The sequence below is a fragment of the Dendrobium catenatum genome, unplaced genomic scaffold, assembly GCF_001605985.2.
Source record: "Dendrobium catenatum unplaced genomic scaffold, ASM160598v2 original_scaffold_268208, whole genome shotgun sequence".
Classification (NCBI taxonomy): domain Eukaryota; kingdom Viridiplantae; phylum Streptophyta; class Magnoliopsida; order Asparagales; family Orchidaceae; genus Dendrobium; species Dendrobium catenatum.
Genome location: NW_021586606.1, coordinates 166,673 through 191,720, shown reverse-complemented (window position 1 = coordinate 191,720; position 25,048 = coordinate 166,673). Strand labels below are relative to the sequence as shown.

The 25,048-nt window shown below is 35.3% G+C and overlaps 1 protein-coding gene across 3 annotated transcripts in view; it reads right to left on the bottom strand.

Annotated features, from left to right (window-relative positions):
* Positions 1–15,252: 15,252 nt before the first annotated feature.
* Positions 15,253–25,048, bottom strand: part of LOC110098542 (DNA-directed RNA polymerase IV subunit 1) — a 42,509-nt gene continuing 32,713 nt past the window's right edge. For 2 of the 3 annotated variants that reach the window (XM_028692751.1, XM_028692750.1), the window contains exons 14-20: positions 20,294–20,436; positions 19,526–19,767; positions 19,258–19,431; positions 19,039–19,176; positions 17,810–18,057; positions 17,522–17,633; positions 15,253–15,820 (exon numbers count right to left, since the gene is read on the bottom strand). In XM_028692751.1, coding sequence (XP_028548584.1) covers positions 15,632–15,820; positions 17,522–17,633; positions 17,810–18,057; positions 19,039–19,176; positions 19,258–19,431; positions 19,526–19,767; positions 20,294–20,436 — 1,246 coding nt within the window. In that variant the 3' untranslated portion in view covers positions 15,253–15,631. The remainder of the gene's footprint in view (positions 15,821–17,521; positions 17,634–17,809; positions 18,058–19,038; positions 19,177–19,257; positions 19,432–19,525; positions 19,768–20,293; positions 20,437–25,048) is intronic. The other variant, XR_003699931.1, reaches the window with a different exon arrangement.

Here is a 25,048-nt window from a genome sequence, read left to right as displayed (position 1 = left end):
AGTTCAAACTCGATCCAGAATCTCCGAAGCACCTTCGACGTTGTTGCCAAGACCACCAACTTATGCCAGACTTCCGATGACCAAACGTCCGATCTGCCCTGACCTCGTTGTCAACATAGATTTCAACTAGATGATTGGATTATGTTAATCCTACATCACCCTCAGGGACTAATTCAGTTCAACTGTAATCACCCAACAATTAGGGATCGTTTCAACCTGGACGTGGTCTCGTGAGTTTTTTCCGTATCAAGGTTTTCCACATAAAAAAATCTTGTGTTCTCATTTGTGTGCTGACTATCGTGCACTAGACGATTAACAATACACTACTCTCTGTCGCGTAATCTTGATAGCCAAGCACTTAAGGTTAAATATGAATCTTATATGCACTTACCTATTAAAATCTTGTTGACGTATAGAAATAACCATCATAAAACTAGGACTCAAGTCTCCGTATGGACCGTCTCGTCATTCTTATTAGTCTTCCTCTCACCCGCACGATATTTTCAATGCTCATTTACTGGAAACGATAAGCTTCACTTGTTCTTTAATTTCAGCTATTCAATTCAGTTTATATGCTTATGTTTATCCCAAAGGTTCAATCCTAACTCTCCCTACACTCTCTCTCTCTATCTCTCTCTATGCTAGTTTCTTGAAGGCGCATTTTATATTATTTGATTAATTTTGGCTTCCGCTTTTGTTCCTTCGATTGCAACTTCTTTCACAGCGAATCTTGCCAATCGGAGCATGAGTGTTTACTCACTTACTCTTTGTTTTAATATTGGAATACAAGATGATAAATAAAAAATGATAAAAATTTACTAATTTGGTAATTAAATTAAGTGAAAAAAGTGCAGTTTAGACTGCTTCGCTAAACACCGGGCCTAATTTAATTGTTACTAAAATAAAAATATTTAAAAAAAAAAAATTAACAATTTTTTTATCACGTTATGTATCAAATATATGTCAAGAAATAGTCTCAACATTTATTTAATTTAAATAAACCCTGAGATGTGTATAAGAATAATATGTAAATAAAATGCCATATAATTCATCAAAAATAAATTTAACAATTAAAAAAAATAATTGGCTATAAAAAAAATTATATTAATTTTGAATCTAAGACTCTATAAGGGCCATTTTGTTTGGAGAAAATGAAGTGTAAGGCATTCCAAAATTGCAAGAGTTTTCTGACATAAAAAAAAAATGTATAATAATTTTAGTAAATCATATTTAATCCACGTTTTTTTTTCTATATTATCGGTAGTTCATTTTATTGAATTCAAATATTTTCAGTTAATTTAACCAACTTTGCTTCTAACTGTCAACCGTCACCCAACGCATCATCCGCCGGCATGCCACTGCAGGCCGCTGTCGGCCACCACCATCATGACATTATCCGCATTCATTTTTTTTCAAATAAAACTAAAAAATAATCAACTACAACTAATTTTATATTCATCCAATAACTCATTTTTTAAATAATTTATATTCTTTTTATATCATATCCAAATTTACACTGCATAATATAATTCACTGCTTTTTTAAATTATTTTATTTATTTGCGGCATTTACTTCGGACTGAACAGAGTAGTTTAATTAGTTATATGAAAATAAAACAACACTTAGATGCAACTTGGACGACTCCAATAGAAGATAAATATAATAAAAATCTAAACATTATACAGAGAGTTTTAAGTTCAATCCATTTGGGAAAGAAATGGCTCAGCCATCTTGGTAAATTTTTTAGTCAAGATAAATTTAAAATTTTAGATTAATTTATATAAATGTTATATTTTTTAATAAATGATTTTCATCTCAACTGAATATAATATTTTAGAATATATTATAATAACTCAAAATTTTATATCGAGCTGATGTTTTAACATTAGCGTGGAAAAAGTTTTGATCTCAGAGCTAATTTTCTTGCATTGCTCTCCGGCCATATATGATAAATGTCACCAGGCATAGCAGTGAAAAGTTGTTTGAATCGCAAAATGTTAATTCTCTAGACTTCTAAGGTTTCGTTGGTAACGGCTTTTTTAATGCTTCTAAAAGCAGCTTTTAATACAAAAATTTTAAATTATATGTAGAACACTGTTTTCAGAAGCAATAGAAAGTCGTCCCAACGAAACCTAAGTGATTAATATCTGATCGGAGAGTTGGGCCACATCATATTTACATTAACCCCATGGAGGAGGTTAGCAATGATATTGAATGAGTAGTGCATTCAAAAAGATGGATGGAGTGATTTCGCCCCTGATCAAAGGGCAAAGGAAACATTAGATCCAAATATCAGGGTGCACTGAGTCAAGCGAGCTCATCGAGCTCACTCTTAACAGGCTCGACGAGTTGAGCATATCGAGTTTGCGAGCCAAGCTCGAACACATTTCGAGCTCGACAGCTTTATTAGGAAAATGAAATCTGCGCACGGTAAAGCTTTGCGACAGAAGCTGGCAACGACAGACGATGCAGATGGTTGATACGGCAAGCTCGAGGACTGGATGGCGATGATGCAAAGCTCGACAGACGCTCATCGACGATGCAGCAATATGGATGCGGACAATCGACGACCACAAGCTGACGGACGCGACAATCGATACGCAATCTCGACAGATGCAAATGGAGATCGACGGAACCGGAATTGGATGACGCAGATGGTGACGATGACGAGGCGGCAGAAGCGAGGATGACTGACTCGGAAAATGATCGGCGCGAGCAGCTCGAACGAACTTTTTTTTTCCTTGTCAAATCTAAGCTCGAGCTCGATATTGACAGTCAGCCTCCAACTTCACAAACACCCTCTTTTAAAATAAATTCAAATATTAAGAATTTATGATAATAAAAAATTGCCTTTATAAAATTTGTATCGAGAAAATTTCCTTGACTGACCATGGGGGAAATAATTTATATGCTATCCGGGCACCTATTACGCATCCTAGATAACAGAAGTCCACATCTTCTTTTTCCAGATACGGAAGCTCGTACTGTCTCAATATCATATTGAACATGATGCTCTGATGTATCTTCAAAATCGTTCGTCATGTCCACACAAAATAATTTCTCTAACATAGACGCCCCTTAGAAACTGCCATTAACCCCTCATCAAACTCAAAAACCATACCTGCAAATGCATTTCCCAATATTATTGTATACTCTGTATACACACAAACATAAAATTATTATATCAAACCACTCTTCTCATAATTTTCGACCCCTTACAGCCATTCGAAATTGAAAACAGAGATGCTTTAATCATCAACGTCTATTACAAATCGTATGCCCACTTCTCTAACATCACCATGGCCTTTGTTTAATCACTTCTATTGCTATACAAACCAATTCCAAAAACCTGTTTCTGATACGCCGGGCTCCTTTTCCTCCTTGGCTTCGAAGGCTAATCTGAAGCACAAGGCCAGGGTATACATCATCAGGATCATGATACGCATTCTCTCAACGATTATTAAGCATCCCACATTTTCACGTAATAGTATGTAAGTACCTCCCTCACCCACTACATATATCTCATCGCAAACCCATCCGCCGAATTTCCGCTATGGATAGACTGGGGCCTCAACATCCGGACTCGCCTCCCTCATTGAGCTTCATTAGCATCAGCAACACTAGCCCTATCAGCCAAGCAAGACCGACCTGCATCTCCTGCAGCCAGGCTTTCTCTGAGATTTGTCTTCTACTGAGAGAAGCATATGGTTAGTTTGGAGGAGAGGGCGAAATAGCTGAGTTGGGATTTTATATTTAGAGTGTTGCAGGTGGGATTGACCACTTTCTGGAGTGGAGAAATTATTAGGTTCGTATATGGATAAAGAGAATTAATCCGATTCTCTCTTGTCTCAGTAAAAGTAAAGTACAAAGTCTAGTTACTTGCAGCTGCGCTATGATTGTGCTTCCTGTAGTCAGAGAGAAATTCAAATGATTCTCTATGTTCGATAGTCCGCAACCTAACTAATCTTTAGCCCGTGGACGTGAGGGGTTAGAGCCTCGAAGGGGGGCGGGCGGGGGGGGCGGACAACTTAGTTGTTGATTTAAAGCATCTGGGGTTAATGGGCATAAGGGATGGGATATGGTCCATATGGCAGGTGGAGGCATAATGGTCGCACAGATGAGTGGCAACCAGGTTTGACGTATATGTATGTATTTTATGAATTTTTGACTTGTGCAATTGAATTGGTGCTTGGATAGGGAAGCGGAGCACGGATAGCACCACAAAGGTGGCATGTTGGGTTTCGGGCTATTATGATAACGTGCATTTTTGTTTGATATTGATATGTTTCTTTCAACTTGAATTTAATGTAAAGATATGGACATATAATTTTATGTGGAAAGGAGTTTAATTGATCGTCTGCATCAAATATTTAGATGAATTTAATGGGGATGTTATTTGTAGCACTCACAAATTGTTATATTTGGCTATTTAAAGCTAAGTATTCCGTATTTATATGAATATTACTTTTGTAACTTCGGTTAATACCTTGACCGTAAATCTTACACGATGAAGAGATGTTGCGATGAGTTCTCAATTGGGGATGAGAAATCATCAATGTAATCTCATTAGGAAGGCATACGAGATCTTATTGACAGGAAGGAGCAGCATAGGTCAATAGATGTCTGCACTGAAACATACACGACTTAGATCTCGCCCTATTGAAAGTCAATTGAGGACCAATCAACTTGTTGAAAGAGACGATTTTGATCTGTGCAAATGGTGATAGCAATGCTTTCAGTGTGCAAAGAATAGGACTCAGGAGCGTTGAAACTAAAAGGATAAGGAGAGCGTCATTTTTTACGTTCATTTACATTTTGAGTCGTCTAGTGAGTAAAAAGTGAAGTTTTACTATTATTAATATGAAATGACATAATATCTTGAGTGCTACTGTACTTAACTTTCCCTCTTATGTAAATTGTTTGAATTTTTTTTTTTGTTTGCATTAAATCCAATTTTATTTTCTTCTAGAGCTTCTTGGACATGTGAATGGCATCAAAATTGCCTGAAAAACAGTAGTGAATTTCTATAGCTATTTATCTAGAGTCATTTATGCAAACAAGTACTGATATTTACTTTAATTTAATTTAAAATATATTACATTCTCAATTTATTTCCAAATTATAATTAGTTTAAGTAAACTAGAGCTTTACAAATACAAATAATAATTTTATTTATATCCTTCTGAAAGGCATTATCTAGCATGTTAGTACATTATATTAGTGATATTATTTAGTTTTGAACTATAAATTAATTACAAATTGTCTCTATTTTATTGCTTTCCATTTAGTATTACCAATAATTGTCATACTTTCAAGTAAGTGTGTTAGATCCAGTTACAGTGGATAACATTAGCACTGCAGGTTAGTGATGAGTTAGAGCGTACAAACTAAGCAGTGAAAATCGATGAATATGAAGGTCGTAGAAAACTGGGAATGTTCTATGTAATATTTACACATGAATATCCAAAAAATACATCTTCTCATTATTTAAGGCTATAAGGAAATGATACCCATGGTGAAAACATAAAAATATTGTATTTTGTGAATTTAAGACTCAACTAATATGTCTACTAACTGAATCAATAGCGTGTGGATTCCCTGCCTCCAATGTGTGGCTACTCTTTCCTCCAATGGGTGAGTCTTCGAATATGAGGTCTTGTGGAGCCTAGTTATGATAACTTGAAGCCTGGATGAGTTGCCAAAATACTAGTATTATTGGCTTTTATTAGATGTGTACTTTTCTGTAGCGTTAGTAAAGATTATTTGTAGTGGGGAATGTAATGGTCATAGAAAACATTATGAGTGAGCAACTTTAAATGAGGGGAGTGGTCTCAAGTCTAACAGTATGAGCGAGTCTTTTTAAAGTGTCCTTACTAATCCTTGATCTGCTATCTAAGACGAGTTCATTACTGATTTTTACTGGGAGAGGGTCCATTCATATGAGCTGTGCCATCTATTTGCTCTGAGGGATCCTTGTTGAGCAACACTTGATTATGTAACTGTCATGTTCCAAATCAAATTGTAAAGAATTGTCTATATTTATTTAGGCGTTTTATAATCTTCATATAATTCAACTATATCCAACTAAAGCATCTAATAATTATATACAATCAAAATATTCCATTATATTGTTATCCAAAAAGCAAAATATATAATCATGAGATCAATACAATCAATACTTATCACTGTTTTCACTACAAAAACAAAGAAAAACAATCCAAACAAAATCAAGCATCTAAGACATGTCAATTCACTCAATTAGTCTTGACCCTTTCTTGACCTCATGAATCATTAAAAATAACATAATGACTAAAAAACTATAACAATAACTCAATTCACCTAAAGCTTGTTAATGTATACTCAAGAACATGAGTGGAATGAGCCTTAATTTTTAGAGGGGGAAAACTTAATAGTAATTAGTTGGGGCGTCTTAAAGGGCAGCGCACCTCTTGCTTGAGTTGAACCTTGGCGGTAAGATCGCGGGGCCCTGCGGGGGTTACCAAGGCAACACCCCGGAACAAATATGGTTGTAATGATCATTTTAGGAATTCAAAATAATAAATTAAAATGATGAAATTCTCTTTACCATTTGCTGGGGGTTCCGCCCCTTGCAACCTGGTATGAAAAATAATACATAATCAGATGAACTAAAATAAAACTAATAGTAAGTGCTGAAAAAAATAATTTACATGTTCATCCAGTGCCTCATGCCACAAAGCTTTCTATCCTTTTTGTAAATATATAAAATTTCACTTAATTAAACATAAAATTTCAGCAAATAACTAAAATCAATGCAATGCCAAAAGAAACCCTCAAGCCCTGGCCTAAATCATATAAAAAATCTATAAAATCAAAAATATACTATTTGGGACGACAGGCCTCGAGACCGAGTTTGCAGGATAGTGGTCTCGAAGACCATAGGTGAGTGACTTTGATGTAATTGACTCTTAACTTGCTATGACTGTATTGACCACAATAATTGGATTTACTAGTTGCGTTCTTCTTAACAATAAATTTTGATTCCATGATGGTTTGGAACTTGGAAGTAGAATGTTGCTTTCCTTCTCTGGAACTATTCTTGCTTAGTGGGTTCTTTGAAGGTTCTTCGCATTCACATTTGGAGTCTTTCTTTTAGTGTTTAGCCTGCGTGCATTTTGGTCCCGTTAAGATCCTGTTTATTGAAAGTTATATATGCGACAGGTTCATCTCTAGTTTTTATACAATTTTACCTAACTCAATTCACTTACGAGTTGGCAATTTCATAGAATCAACAGTCAATATGTACTTCTAATCGCTGAGCCTCATTATTTATATTTAGTACTTCTATACGATTTTAATAATACAAATATAAATTATTGTGTTTTACTATTGTAATCACATTTATATAATTGTAGTACATCAATATAATAAATACTATCATTTAATTAGATGTTTGAACGAGGCTTAAATTATAAAAAAACATAAATTAACATATTTCTACTTCATGAGGGCAAAATCAAAGCGCGCCAATATCACTAGGGGCGGAAACGAACCATAATTTTGGAACGCGGTCGGGAAGTTTATACTCAATAATAATAAATAATTAAAAAATTATTATAATATAATATATATAATATTATATATATTATATATATATATATATATATATTATACTTATATATATATGAAACAGTTGTATAATTAAAATGTTTTCTGTTCAGCTTTTATTTGATTTAAAAAAATAATGTTTTTTTAAAGCTTCAATAATGCAAAAAAAAACAAAGCCTATCCAAAATCAGCAACACTGTTTTCAGCCTAAAAAGTTAAAAAAAAATAATTGCAAGAGCAGGAAAATACATAATTGATATTCTTATCAAATCCCTTAATATTTGTTATGCACTAATTATCTCACTTTCAAAAAAGATTTCTAACGATAGTTATTGCATTAAAAAGTGATGCTTATAATCTACTCATTTCTAGCTATTTTCAAAAATAGAGAATAATATATATATTGTAGGAGGTGTCAATATTTGAACACACGAAAACCCGACCGAAAACTAGCGGGTTACCCATCTTCCGATTCAAAACGCTCACGTGATAGAGTTCCACTCTCCAACTCCTTATCTCTCATGAGCAAATCGAGGCGTCGAGTGTCCGCGTAGCCTGGTTCGAACCCGGCGTGCCGGTTGCCGGGTCACCCGCCAACCCGCTTGTTTTAAAAAATTTTGAATCCGCCCTTGCCCGCTGCCCCCGCCCCCTGCCCGCTCCCGCTGCCCGCCCCGCTGCCCGCTGCCCGCCCGCTGCCCAGCGCTCGCTGCTGCCCGCGCTGACGCGTGCCCCGCTGCCCCCGCCGCGTGCCGCGTGCCGCGCCCGCGTGCTGCCGCGGTGCCGGGTCGTGTCGGGTCAACCCGGCAACCCGCCGGGTCGGGTCCGGGTTCGGATTTTCGACCCGTTTCTCTACCCGGGTCGGGTTAGGGTCGACCCGTTTTCCACCCGGGTCAGTTCGGGTTCGACCCGAACCCGACCCGTGACCCGAAATTCACACCCCTATATATTGGGGGAAGATAAAACATAAAAATGCAATATATGACAGGGATGAATCAAGTTGTTAGAATCATATAGTTCAAATGTAAAGAGGACTACAACAAGGGCAGGTAGGTGTAAAAAGGCTTTTTAGGGGTGCAAAATTGATTTTTTAGGAGGGGCAAAAAATATTTTTTTACTCTTCTATAAGTTTTTTTTTTCTTTTTTTTTTAAATAGGGGAGCAATTGCCCCCCCTAGGTTACATGGGGTTTTGCCCATGCTTAAGAATCAATATATATGTTAATCTCAATCAACAAAATCAATAACATTCAATATATATCAGCATTGATCAATCACCACTAGTACGATCCAATATTCTCAATAACAAAAAAGCATGAATTATTACACTCAAAATCATAAATCAATATCCATGTGAGACAATAAATTTATTGTTAACAAGCAATAATAATTAGTATTTATATAATAGGTATCAGTGCGACAATAAAGGTAATAAAATATTACATCCGTACAATAATTGTAACTCATCGTTATTGAAATTATGTGTAAGTATTTAGGTATTAATGTCAATATCATCAATCTTATTTATCTTATCTATTATATAATCAGTACATGTATTCATTCATATATTATCCTATCTATCAATGTCATCTGTCAATGCTAGCAATGTAAAATGTATGCATTAATATATGATTTAGTATAAAGTTCAGCAAATTGTAGGACATCCACCTTTAATGTGATATTTTTATAATTTCATCTTTATTCATTGTATCATTATATCAATAATATTATCTATCATCTTTTATCACTATATTACATGCAGCTTTTAATAATCATTAAGAGTTCTCATATTCTATTTATCTATGTAATTGGTCATTTGTTATAGGCTACAATCGAGATAACACCACAGACCATCTTTAAAGAAAATTCCGCCAACCCACCCTCTTGTATAGGACTTTATAATTTAACATCCAACCCATATTATAGTGTTAAAACCCAACCTTCCTCGCTTATGCAAATCCTCAACTTATTCATGTCAATTATATCATTATCAATATAAAAAGTAATATATTGTATTAAATATAATAAAATGCTCAAATCTAGAAATGACAAGAAAATTTACATAATATACTATAACTTAATATCAATCGTATCATTATCACTATATAATACAATATCATGTATGAAATGAAACAAAATGCTTAAATCTAAAAAAAAGATAAGAAAATTTATATAACATATTATAACATCAAAAAATCACAACTTCTATTTCACCTAGAGAAATTTTGTAGTATTACAATCAAAATTTCCATAATATTCATATCTATATATACAAAAAGTTGTACCATAAAAGTGTGATAAATCAAGAGAAAACATATTTTTATCAATTTAGAAGAGAATAAATTCTTCAAACTCAAAATTATTAAAAATTAAAATGAGATTGAGTTACTTACAACGATTAGAAGAAATCTCTGAACAAAAAAAATGATAGACGAAAATACCCCGAATAACTTTCTCTCTCCTCACTCTCTCTTACTTCCTCTCCCTTTCCCTTTCCCTTTGGTTCCTTCCCCACCAAGCATGAGTGAGTGAGGGGTAAGGGTGAGTGCATATGGATTTTATAAATTTTAATATATAAGAAATGCTATTAATGGCCTAGCACTACAACGCTCAGACCCAACACCGTAGTGTTGCATGTTAAATATAGAATTACTGTAGAACTAAGACTTTCTGTAGACCTAACACCGTAGTGTTGCACTCATAACAAAATCCTATACCTCTGGTTATAATTCAATTCTTCTAACAAATGCTCTAATGCAAAATTATTAAATCCCAAACTCAAATTTGGAAGAATTATGTATTTATAGTTTTAATAATATACTAGAGCTTCTATAAATTGTTAATATAATATATATCCAAATGAAGCATCGAACAATTGTATGTATCAAAATATTTTGCTATATTCATTCTCTCAAAATTAATATACAACAGTCAGGAGATCAATATGATCAATACTCTATCATAGGTTCCCAACTACAAAAGAATAAAGGAAAAAAAAATACAAACAAAATCAAAAGAAACATAAGGATTTTTGTCAATTTCATTTCAACTGGTCCTGACCACTTCTCTGGCCTACAATCATTAAAATCTACATAATGAGCTAAAAAGCGTAACAATAACTCAAATTTATTAAAGCTTTCAACACAAGACTCAATAATCAATAAAAAGCATGAATCATTACACTCAAAATTGTAAATCAACATTTATGCGAGACTATAAATGTATTAGTAATCAATAATAATAACCAATATGTGTATCAGTATGATACTAAAGCAATAAAATAGTAAATTCATATAATAATAAGTAACTCATCCATACTAAATAATAAGTAACTCATCCATACTAAAATCATGCGTGAGTCTATAGATGAATCATAAGAATACATGTGTCAATGTCAATATCATTAGTCTTATCTATCTTATCTATTATATAATTAGTACATACATCTATTAATATGATATCATATCTATCAATGCTAGCAATATATATATATATAGCAAGGTAGGACATCCAAATTTAATGTGGTGTTTTATCCTTTTATCTGCATTTCAAGTTGTAAGTGAACCGAGCGTTCAATAAGCTACTTGCTACTCGGCTCGATTAAAACTCATTTATGATCATTTGTTTAAGTAATCATACAAATTTGAATAATTTTTGAAATACTCAACTGTTAAATAAATACACTTGAACAGTAATGTGTTCAGCTCGTTTATGCTCATGAACAATATCAATTAAAGCTCATAAAAAAGCTCGATAAGAAGCTCGTTAAGAAGCTTGATTAAATCTTTATTTTGTATATTTTCATATATTTTTTATTTTTATACAATAAATTATTCTTATTATATAAAATATTAATTATATTTTTTATAATATTTAAATTTAATGAATTTATTCATAAATAAGATATATTTATTCATGTTTGCAGTATTTTTTATATAAATTATTCATGAACAAACTTGTTTATAAGAAGAATCATTTTATGAGATTATTTATTGGTGAGATGGCTCATTTGGCATATCAAAACCACTCCATACATATATTCAATTTGTGAACAAACTCTAGGTGATTATTTATTAGTAGGTTTGATAAAACTCATTTGTTTAAAACTCGTTAAGTGTAAAAGAATCAAACATGAACCAAACGCAATCCAAATATGAATTTCTATTTTTTAAAATCAACCAAGCTTGAATACAAACACAAAAACTTGAATCAAGCTGGAGCCAAGCTTGAATAATCTAATAATGAACAAGCTCGAACATGAACATTTACCTATTAGGCTTGGCTCTATTTATTTGCATCCATATCTGTATTCATGATATCATTATATCATTAAAATTATCTTTTATTTTTATCATTATTATTATAAGTGACTTTTAATAATCATTATGAGCCATCACTCTCTACCCATTAATATGATCGATCATTTGTTATAGGTTACAATCGGGATAATACCACAAATTAACTATCTTTAAAGGAAACTTGGTCATCCCATGCTCCTGCGCAGGGTATTATATTTTAATGTCCAACCCATATTATAGTGTTAATAGTCAGCCTTCCTTGCAAACGCCCCACTTATTTCATATCAATCATATCATTATCACTATATAAAGCAATATCATGTATGAAATGCAACAAAATGCTCAAATATATTAAAAAAAAGAAGAAAAAATATATAATATACTATAACTATATATCAATCGTATTATTATCACTATACAAGATAATATCATATATGAAATGCAACAAAATGCTCAAATCTAAAAAAAACAAGAAAACCTATATAATATACTATAACTCCAAAAATTTATAACTTCTATTTCACCCAATGAAATTCGATACTATTAGTCAAAATGTCCATAATATTCATATCTATCATATACAAAAAATTACATGATAAAATTTGATAAATCATGAGAAAATATACTTTCATCGATTTATAAGAGAAAAAATATGACCAACTCAAAATCATTAAAAACTAAAATGAGATTTGAGTTACTTACAATGATTAGAAGAAATATCTGAACAAAAAGAACAGACAAAAATACCCTTAATAACTCTCTCTCCCCTTCCTCTATCTTTCTTTTATTGTCCCTCTCACTTCGGTTTCCTTCCCCGACAAGCGTGAGTGACTGAGTGGTAATGGTGATTGCATAGATATTTTATAAATTTTAATATATAAAAAATGCTATTAATGACCAAGTGTTGCAGCACTTAGACCCAGCATCGTAGCGCTGCATGTTAAATACAAAATTACTGTAGAACAAAGACTTAAGCGTTGTAGCGATATTTTCTGGTGCCGTTGTGCTCTTAAACCTAACGTCATAACGCTATAGAGCACAATGCCGTTGTACTCTAGTTCAGACAAATTAAATTTTCCATATTTTTATATTATATACTATAACTCCAAAAATTTATAACTTCTATTTCACCCAATGAAATTCGATACTATTAGTCAAAATGTCCATAATATTCATATCTATCATATACAAAAAATTACATGATAAAATTTGATAAATCATGAGAAAATATACTTTCATCGATTTATAAGAGAAAAAATATGACCAACTCAAAATCATTAAAAACTAAAATGAGATTTGAGTTACTTACAATGATTAGAAGAAATCCCTGAACAAAAATAACAGACAAAAATACCCTGAATAACTCTCTCTCTCTCCTTCCTCTATCTTTCTTTTATTGTCCCTCTCCCTTCGGCTTCCTTCCTCGACAAGCATGAGTGACTGAGTGGTAAAGGTGAGTGCATATATATTTTATAATTTTTAATATATAAAAAATGCTATTAATGACCAAGTGTTGCAGCGCTTAGACCTAGCATCGTAGCACTGCATGTTAAATACTAAATTACTGTAGAATAAAGACTTAAGCGCTGTAGCGATATTTTCTGGTGCTGTTGTGCTCTTAAACCTAACGTCATAACGCTATAGAGCACAATGCCGTTGTACTCTAGTTCAGACAAATTAAATTTTCCATATTTTTATATTATTTTAATTGTTTTCATATATTTGAGTTATTACATAATCCCCTGATCGAGTTTCCTGATGAAAACCTACTAGATACGTGCGAGTTACTTACATAAGCATGTATGAATATACAAAATAATCAATAGCAGCAGAAGGCAGAGCGAACAAGCATTGACCAAGTGTTGCAGCACTTAGACCCAGCATCGTAGCGCTGCATGTTAAATACAAAATTACTGTAGAACAAAGACTTAAGCGTTGTAGCGATATTTTCTGGTGCCGTTGTGCTCTTAAACCTAACGTCATAACGCTATAGAGCACAATGCCGTTGTACTCTAGTTCAGACAGAAATTAAATTTTTCATATTTTTATTTTATTTTGTTTTATTTTTTCGCATATTTGAATTATTACATAATCCCCTGATCGAGTTTCCTAATGAGAACCTACTATATACGTGCGAGTTACTTACGTAAGCATGTATGAATATACAAAATAATCAATAGCAGCATAAGGCAGAGCGAACAAGCATGCTATGATAATTAATGTAATTATATTCTTCTCATATCATATGAATATTTACTATTTTTTTATCATGAAATTACCTCAATTTTTAATTTATCTGTTGCGAATACCTCACTTGGTGCACTTTATATGTTTAGTGTCTCTATCTATTGACATCTTAGGTCTACACTAACATTATCATATATCGCCAAGAATGCATCTCAACTCATTCTCATGCCGTAGCACTCCCTGTTTCTACTTCATGTTGGACTTTTTTTTTTTTCCTTTATAGATCTTAGAATCTACTCTCCTATAGGACTGTCAAAATCAGGTCATGACAGGTCGAGTTTGTGTTGGATCCGGAACTGATTTGACACAAGTTGACCCGACCCGAATCCGACACATTTTTGCAAGTGGGTTAGATATTTCAACCCGGGCCCAATCCGCACGGGATACTGGGTTGACCCAACCCGACCTATTTACACGTTCTCGTACAGGCATTGCCGGTAGCGGCACGACAACAACACGGTAGACGTGACGTGGGCAGAGCGGTCAGCAGGGGCACTCAACGCGGGCAAATGCGACTCGACTCGAAGGCGATGCGATCATGCGGGTAGAGCGGTCAATGCGGGCGCTTGACACGGGCATAAAGTCCCCTATGTGCTCACAACAACAAATCTTCATAATAAAAAGCAGTTGAAGATTTGTTTAAATTTGATTTTAATAACTTGATGCACCTCACACACTTTTTAATGTATTTATAATGCATACTTTCACATTTCATAGTACATCCACTTAGTGCACTTTTACATTTTTTTTAAGGGAGATTTACATACATACCACCTTATACTACTCTATTTACATATTTAACACTTAAAACTTTAATATTACTTACATACCACTCATAATTCATTTTCATATCAAATATGAGTGGTAGAAATGAAATATATGAGTGGTAGGAAAGAAATATGAGGTATTCGCACAACACATTTGCATATATTTCAATACATTTAAGCAATGCCCTTGCATATTTGCTCATTTCTTGCATCATGCATCTTCACATTCATCAATGAGCTCATGTTGTACATTTTTCTGTTTATGATTTGATGTATTTTGCACACTATTAAAATGATTGTGCAACAAATGTATCAATATTCTCTCGGTCTACCAAGAGTCATGCATTATAAAGGCTTATATGATGAATAGAAAATTCTTTATTTATAAATAATTTAACTCGTTTACACCATTAGATTAGCAAAATTTATTACAGCAAAAATGTGGCAGACATCCTTTCTGTCAATTGGCAAAATTGGTGCATTTCGCACTACACAAGAATTAGTGAGGCAAAAATGAAACAATAAAACAGAAAAAAAAAAACCCATGACTTTTTATGTCATCTAATTTTAAGTTTTGTTTGAGACAGCTTTCTTTCTGTTTTCTAAAATAATTTTTTAGTACAAAATTTTTTAGTTCAAGAAATTTTCATACTAGAAAGTTGTTTTAGAAAGCAGTAAGAAGCTGCCCCAAACAAATCCTTAGTTGGTAAAGATCTTGAAAGTTATTAAGGCCCTGTTCATCCTGGTATGGGTTTGTTCCTTGGAAATCGTCGTTGGTGCTTTTTTTCAAATATTGCTGCACATTCAGGGGAGACCTGAGCTGCAGCACCAGCGACGCACTTGTGATATGAAAAATCCTCAGTAGTTCCATCCTTTCTCACCAAGATGAAACACTTCGATCCCTTATGTTCAGAGCTATATCCAACCTGAAACAAATGCAATAGGTTAGGAGAAAAAAAAAAATCTTAAAAAATAAGAGATACAAATCCATTTATGTTTTACATCAGACAAAGCTTGTGAGATATTGAAATTCAGCTCTAAAAGAGAGGAAATTTACAGGACTTTGAGCTTTGCATATCATACTAAAAACAAACAATATATTAAAAATTCTGTACAAAGATGCACTTGAAACAACTCGAGGCATAATAAAGCTTTGATGGACAAAATTTAAGATTGAAAGCACATTCTTAAGCTCAGCGTGCTCATATTTGCTTCATATAAATAGTCAAGCAAAATGAGGTTCTTGATTGCCTTTTTACAGAATATGGTACAAAAAATGCACTTCAGGAATGAACTGGGCTCGCAAAGCTAGATCTATTTCCACTGCATTTAATTAGTTTGACCCAGATTTGTACTTCATTAAATAGGTTCAAGTCACTATTGTGTAGTACCCAATTTAGATTTAGGTTCTGAGAAAATTTTTTAAATTTTAAGTCTTCACCCTCCGGAAATATAATCCTAAATTTTTAATAAAATACCAACTCAAACATAAAAAATTTTATCCTAAAATATAAAGCCCAACATAGGATAGACTGAGGTTGTCTCTGAGCTTCTCAGAATCCAGCACATCCTACTTTTTCTCCTTTGATTCGCTAAAAAATGTTCAACATTGAGCTTTCTCCTCGAAAAATTCTTAATTCTGTTACTTATCTTTTACTTTGTAGTCAAAGGGTATTAAATCATTGTTTTAATCGAGAGTTTTCTTACGAGTATCCCTCCTAAGATGTAATTAACTATAGGGGCTTGCTCCTATAGGGATTTGAGAACCCCAAATTAAAATAAACATAGTTTTATTCCTATAAAGCAAGGAATAAATCTTTCGGAATGCAGATATCTTTTAAAAACTTAATTTCTAATTTTAAATATACTTGTAGAATATTATTATTATTTTTCTAAATAATATAATATTATATTTGTTATATTCAACTTTAGAAATGATGAATTTTAAAAAAATCATTCTTTCTTTTGGGTGTCTTGAAGAATGTTATGTTCATTTTTTAAGATGATATAATATTATCCTTATACCTAAATAAAGGAATGGACAAATTTTTCAAAAAATCCAATTTCTATTTTTAAACACATTCTATAGAATTTCATGTTTATATTTCGAAATGATATGTTATTCTTTGAATTATGTTTGATCATTGAAATATCATTTTCTAAAACTCTGTTTTTGATATTGAATCTATTGTAGAATATTGTATCAGTCTCTCGAGACTGTACTTTGTTCTCAATACAGTATTCGATTATAAAATAGGAGAAATTAAAATCTGCATGTCGACAATATTTTTCCCCATACAGAAACCAATAAAAACAAATTGTGATAGGAAATGAGATAATTAAGTTGGATTTGAAGTACAATAAGGTATAAGAAAGCAAATGATGAAAAATATGTTAAGAGACTCATTTAACAATAAGGTAACGTATGAAGCATATTGGATTGTTCCAAAATAGAAAACATAATAGTTAGGTAGAGAGCTAGAATAAAATGAAATAGATGGGAAGTAACTAAAGTTGACCAATGCTAACATGCCGTAAGATGTTGGTGAGGATGTAGCTAAACAATATATTCTGGAAGAAATTCTTGACAAGAATGACTAGGAATTTTCTATTTAGTTCAGCCATACCTTAATATCTTGAACTCCAGTTCCAATCTTAGCATCACTACTAGGATGGCGAGCTAAAGCCTTCATGAGAATTTCTCTGTCAGCCGCGGTAACATATCTGTTAATTGGATATCTACAGTATAAAAAAAATAAAAACCAAAGAAATGGATCAGAGCACAAACATGTAGACAGAAAATTGGTTAAAATTAAATCTGAAGTAGAGTTTAATGGTTTTAGCTCGAATATCATCAGTATAACCAATACCAACTAACAACTAGTAGTAGACGAGAAAAAAAAAACAGAACTTACTTGAGCAATATTGCACGCAATGTAGACTCCATATTAATAATATGAGTATATGAACCATTCCGGTGGGCGAGGAACTTTCTTTGGAATGCAAAATCTGTATGTCCTTCATATTGTGTGCAACAGTTTTGGTCCCAATTTTTAGAACTACAAATATCACCCACATGGAGTGGTTTTCCCATCTTTTTGCGGATGATATCTTGGCATTGAAGCATCGAATATATACTCTCACCTTCCTTAGGATTGCACACCTGGATAAAATTAAAAAAATTTAGCTGTCATCCATTCAATATAAGTACTATCAACAAGAATGAAATTTAAAGAAAATCCAAAAAATACACAAATGGTGCAATAATTACTGAGAAATGCTCGATTTAGAAACAAGAAAATTCTACAATTTGGTTGTTATGGCATACTGAAGATTCTGAACTTGGGAAATTTACGTGAAGCTATGGCGAGATGGTGAGAAGCTCATTGTGTTTGCAAGATTCTAGGATAATCCTTAAATAGATCGTGCAAATGCTAAGAATTGCATAAATATATATTTCTGAAGAGACAGATACATTTCCAGAGTATATGATTTTAAATGGTCCACCTGTCCCAGTTAAAATTAATCATACATCCTTTTTACCAGACCTCCCTTGATACATCCGACTTGACCATTTATTTAACTTTGATTGTGATACGCCCTAGGGTTCCCAAGTTTGGGTTTGCCCTAATGCTCCTTCAAAGAAAAGATTTCTCCTCCAAATCAAGGAAAAAATCAACACAAGAGGGATGAGATGAAGAACCAAAACCTTTGCATTCAAAATCCAAGGAAAAACAAGATACAATTTGTCCACTTCGAGAAGGACAAGGTCTCCCACTACAAACCCTAGAAAAACAAGAGAAAGAAACTAAGGAGGCTAAGAGAAAACTCAAATCTTGCATAACCCTAGAAATCCCCCCTTAATCCCTACTTATAGCAAGCAAAAGACCCTCTGCCGGTCGGCTGCGGTCCGCATCAGATTGTTGTTTTCAATCACATTTTGCAGAAAGAAATATCGAATACAACCATGGATATGAGTGTAATAATGCAAATACGATCATTGAAAAAGACATGAATTAATTGTATCTATTGCCTTCAAGTTGCTAACGTGCAAAAAAAAAAAAAAAAGTTGCTGACGTGCAAGAAATGTAACAATGGAAATAATAAACAACCGAGCAAAAAGCTATCTGATCGAGCCATTTACCTTTCCAGAGTATATGATTTTAAATGGTCCACCTGTCCCAGTTGGAGACTCTTTTCCCCACGAAATAGCACCAATAGTACCACGGAGACTATCTTCATAATCTTGCTTGGCAGCATCGATGAAGCAACTCGCTGGATTCTATTAAATTTGCATCAATAGTCATAGTAGTAATCAAACACCCACTAAAAGGACAAACAAGAGGTCATCAAAAGTACTTACAGAGAAGCAAGCGAAAGTGAAAGGAGAGGAAGTAGTAGTATAGTCCCTTTGCACCTTTAATCCTTTTTTGTTCAATCCATGAAACTCCCCGCTGATAAAAAGACGGTCTGCAACAATGTTCAAGTGTTCTTGACGTACACTCCTTCCAACATCAAGTGCGGTTGATTTCAACGACTGCAGGTTGAAAAATACAATGAAACTAAGGGGAGACACATTTATTGAAATAATTATGAAAGCAAATAAAAAGATCAACATGCAAGTCGCTCACTCTTAAAAAAAATAACCATGAAGCACTAATCCCAAACATGCTAGAAATATTGCATATGTCATTTGGGTGACTACGGTTCCAATCAATCAAGTCCATTATAGGGAGACAGGCATTTTGAATAGAGCTCCAAAACTTCCCCAGGGAACAATTTTCTGACATAGTAACTTTTAGAAAAAGTTCACCGTTGGAGTTTTTCTGGGCATCATCCCACAAAATATCAACCTTTCTGATCTCAGAGAATCCTGGAAAAAAATGTTACCCATATATTTTAGTGTATTCCAAGAGATAAAAAACGAAGCAAGCATGTTTGCAATGAACTTATTACAAGAACTTGAGGTTGGCCCAACTTCTTGCAATATTTTTACTTAAGAAAATGCTTACTTGTTTGTTCCTCAAATAGAATTGTAGTGTAAATGAATAATGTCACCAATAATGGAATCATAAACAAATGTTTCTCAAGCAAACTGATTGCACAGTAATTAAGCATGAAGTTAATTTTAAAGGAAATATGGATACAATAACGGGTTTTTCTGAAAAAAAAAAAAAAGATACAGATCAAAACTTATGTGATAATGAACACATAAGATTAGTCTATAAATTAAAATATGTATCTGCCATGGAAAAAAGAAAGATAACATCCATTCAGGCTGTAATTTCAGAAATTTTCCATCAAATATACTCTTAAGGAAAGATGCCACCGAACACTACTCAAAAGTACCTTCCAACAAAGAAAAGAAGACACTAAATGCAACATGGCAGATTGCTGACCTTTGATTAGTGACTTCAGAAGACATGGTATCACCAAGTCTCTTAATATATCCAACAATATATGTGAGTCAGTAAATTCAACAGCCACTGTAATGCAATTCATGGCACCTGGTTTCTCATGTTTATCATCTGGCAAATAATACCTGCGTTATTACAATGTATGCAATTAATATTCTCTCTTAAGGCATTAAAAAATAAAATAAATGATCAACTACATCAGCATATGCATAGCCATCTAGGATTCTTGATTACTAATTTGGGAATTTTAAGCTTTGCTTGGTAACTTTATTCTATAATATAATGCGATGCATTAGAAAGAGTGATATATTTTGGTAAATTTGTTGTCACTATGTTACATGTAGTGTGGGAAGAGCTCATGTTGGTTGGTAAAAATTGTTGTGCACTGATACAAGATGGTATTTTTCTGAAAGAAAATTACTGTAAAACTCATGTTTGAGCTAACTAAATATCCTAATTATCTATTAGGGGATAAATTTATTAAGATGCAAAATTTTCATTCAATATAAGCAAAATTAATTAGCAATTTAGTAAACTCTTAATAGCTAATTAGAGTGAATTCATTAGCTTATTGATCAAAGCCATTTTAACACCATAATTATTAGTTAAGACTTAGTTAACTATACTTATTAATGTATGACTAACTAGAATAATTATCGTTCCAATATTTAGTAATTAAATATCTATTATAACCATATTAACTGACGTAATAAACTTATTAGTGTCCTAATCGTTAAATCCCATATTGTTTAATACTTCAATTAATTCGTCAGAATATTAATTTTACTTGCTAATGAATCAATAACGGAATGTTTAAATTCTAATAATTGGGAAAGCTATAAAGAGACTCGTAAGGAATCTGAGAAAGTTATTTGCGATGCAAAGAACTTAGCTTTTAATGATTTATATAATAGATTAAATAATAAGGAGGGATAAAGATGTATGTATAAGTTAGCCAAACAAAGAGATAGGAGTAGTAAGGATTTAGTTCAAGTGAAGTGTATTAAGGATGAAGATCAAAAAGTACTTTTCTTAGAAGATGATATTCAACAAAGGTGGTATCAAGACGTATCAATTTGGTATCAGAGCTCTTGATCCTAGACGGCATGGCGTCAAAGAAAGTGGAAGTTTTGGAGGGGGAGATGGGCCAATTGAAAGAAGAGGTGGGGGAGAAACTCTCGTCGATGGAAGGCAAATTTTCATCCCTTGAAGAGAGATTTGGGGGAATGGAAGAGATGATCCGAAAATTGTTAGAAGCTCAAGTTGCTCCACCAAACCCTAAGGAAAAGGGGAAATCTCCGGTGACGAATCAAAACCCTAACCCTAATTTTCCAATTAGGGAAGAAGGAGTAAATCAGAGTGAAGATGGCATGCAAGGCCAATGGCAAAGGGAAGGAGGAGAAGGGTCTGGAATAGGTGGCCTTTGGGGGATGACAGGTGGTCAGGGAGGCCGACCATACATGGGCTCGAGTAGGCCCCCACTGGCACCAGTGAAGGAAATGGCCGAAATCAAAACGGAAGGAAATCGTTGCCACGTGGGAGCAGGTGAGGTATAGAGGGATGGGACTACTACGGCATGGGCTTATGGAGAGCCAAGAGAACCACTATGGAGGGGACTTCAAAATCCTTACCCGATGGAGAGAAGGGGAAGGCCACAAGGTGAGGGATTACTCGGGGACCATGGGGAGAATGGAAAGAACCTTCCACCGAGCTGACAATCCGCATAGGAATTGAAGTATCCTATTTTTTGAAGGGGAGGATGCGGTATGGATGGATTACAGGGTGGAGCGCTATTTATGGCAGGTGAACGGTGTCACGAAGATGGAGAAACTTGATGGAACGGTCATGTGCTTGGAGGGAAGGCGTCTGGCTGGTTTCAGTGGCTTGAAGGGAGACAGCAAATATTAGGAGTTTGGGATGGAGTTAAGACTAACTACTCATAGTTATTCAGGGTGTCAAGGTGAGGGACATGCTATGAGCAGTTGTTGGCTTCTAGTTTACAGAGGGCAGGTGGCAGAGTATAGAGAGCAATTTGAAGTGACTATAGCAGACCTGAGGGGATTCCAGATGACTTCTAGAGGGAAGTTTCATGAAGGGGTTGAAGCTCACATCAGAGCAAGCATCAGAGTAGTGGGCTCCACAGGGGTTAGTGGATCATGGAGACTGCAGACAGTAGGTGGAGGAACACTGAAGGTGGGAGCACCGAGGAGATCAGGCGGTGTCCTTACACCTTCTCCGACCACCACCGGCATGGGTGGAGGTACAAAGGCGGTTACCATCCTCCTCCTAGGGGAGGTAAGCCACGGCAAGAACACCACTACAGGAATGACCAAGGGGGGTTCAAGAGGTTGACTGAGCTCCAGCGAGCTGAGGAAAAGGGCAAGGGGCTTTGCATTCCCGTTGATGAAAAGTTTAACAAGGATAGGTGTAAGGAGAAGAACTACTGTGATCTCTATGTGGAGGATTCAGAGGGGGAAAAGAGGAGATAACAGGAGCAACTGAGGAGGGTGGAAGTTGGGAGAGCACCTCACTTGGCTATGGTGAGGTCATCACTTCAACTCCATAGCGGACTGAATCTGCATTCATTGTACAGCTAGAGGGGAGATTTGCATAGGCTACAAGGTGATGGTCTGATTGATAGTGGGCCACCAAACAACTTCAATTGCTTGCAGATTTGTGGAAAGGTTGGGGCTACCAGTGACACACAGGGGAGTGTAGGTGTCATTTTTGGGCACGGGGAAGAAGGAAGAACTGTACGGGCAGTGTAAAAGGGAGTGACCCTAACATTGCAATGGAGAGGAGGATAGTCAAGACTTCCTACTACTTGAGTTGGGAAGCACTGACGGATACTTGGGATGCAGTTGGCTCCAGTCCTTGGGGGAGATGAAGGTGAAATGGAAGAAAATTGTAGCATGGAGTATGGGAAGGGGAGAGGAGAGTGACGCTACAAGGGAAGACCCCAGTTTGTGCAGATCGAGTGGCTTGAAGCCATCTTGTCAAGACTTTGAGGATGATGGAGAGGGCTATTTTGATAGAGCTACAGCAGGTGGGCATAGGAGTAGGAAAAGGAGTCAGAAGACATAACCTGAGGTGGTCAGTGATTTCTACAAACAGACTCCACATGTTTCAGATGCCCCAGGGCTACTCCCTATAGATCCAGGGAGCAATGCTATTGGTGTTGAAGGACCGGGGTAGCACCCATAAGCGTGCGACCCTATACAGATATTCCAATGCTCAGAAAGAAAGAGGATTGAGAGGTTAGTAGCAGAGAGTGATGGAGGTTCAGTGTATCCAGCCAGTGTGAGCCATTTTCCGCCTTATCTTTGGAAAAAAGAAAGACGGAAGTTGGCGATGTCCTGTGTGGACTAATCGGGCCTCAATAAGGAGACTGTGTTTGAACAATTCCCTATTCCGGAGATGAGCTTTTGGATGAGCTTGGGGGAGCACATCTTCTCCAAGGGGACCTGAAATCTGGTTATCACCAGATTAGGATTGGAGACGAGACATTCAGTAAGAGCAGTTCTCGAACACATGAGGGTCATTATGAGTTTCGTAGTGATTGCCATTCGGGCTACTAACCGCTCCTCCACCTTACCAAGCTTGATGAATCAGGTCTTCCAGCCTAACTTGAGGAGGTTTGTTCTATTTTTTTTTATGATATATTGGTTTATAAGCAAATCTCTGCAGGACCATATCACCATTCTAGGGGTGGTAACTCACTACTTATTGGAGCATCATTATAATGCCAACCAGAAGAAAGTGTTCTTTCGCGCAGAAGGAGGTGGAGTATCTGGGGCACATCATTTCAAAAAGTGGGGTGGCGCGGCTGACCCCACTAAGATAGAGGCCATGATGAAGTGGCCTACACCAAAATCCTTAAAGGCCTAAGGGGATTTTTGGGACTTACTGCTACTACAGGAGATTTATTAAGGGCTATGGTTCCATAGCAGGCCCTTTGACTGATCAGCTGAAAGAAGGACAACTTTCAGTGGGGAGAGAAGGCAGAGGAAGCCATGAAGATCTGAAGGAAGCATGATAGTGCACCAGTTTTGGCTCTCCCAGATTTCACCCAGCCATTTGTGGTTGAGACCGACGCTTCGGGAGTGGGCTTGGGAGCAGTACTCATGCAGAATCACAAGCCGATGCTTTCTTCAGAGGATCCTATCACGAGGGCGAGGTTGAAGTCAGTTTATGAGCGGGACTGATGGCCATTGTGTTGGCCATTCAAAAATGGCGGCTTATCTATTGGGCAAACATTTATAGTTCGTACTGATCAGAGGAGCCTCAAGTACTTACTAGAGCAAAGTGGTTGGCAGAGGAACATCAGAGGTGGCTGGCAAAACTATTGGGGTATGAGTTTGAGATCCAGTATAACCCGGAGCTCAAACAAGGTGGCAGATGCTTTATCCCGTGTGGAGTGCTCACAGCTGATGGCACTATCTGTTCCCCAATTGGTTGATTGGGGTGAATTGGTGAAGGAAAATCAACATACGGAGGAGTTAGAGAGAATCCGAGCGAGCTATCCAGAAGGGAGAAGGAGGGTTCAAAGGGTATCACCTAGAGAACTCTCTTTTTTATACAGGGGGAGTTAGTACTACACCGCGACTCAGCATTTGCCCCATTCTTCTACGGAGTACCACGATAGCCGTATTGGTGGACATTCAGGGGTGGAGAAGACCTATCGGCGGGTGAAAGCCGAATTCTTTTGGAAGGGGTTAAGAGGAGATGTCGAAGATA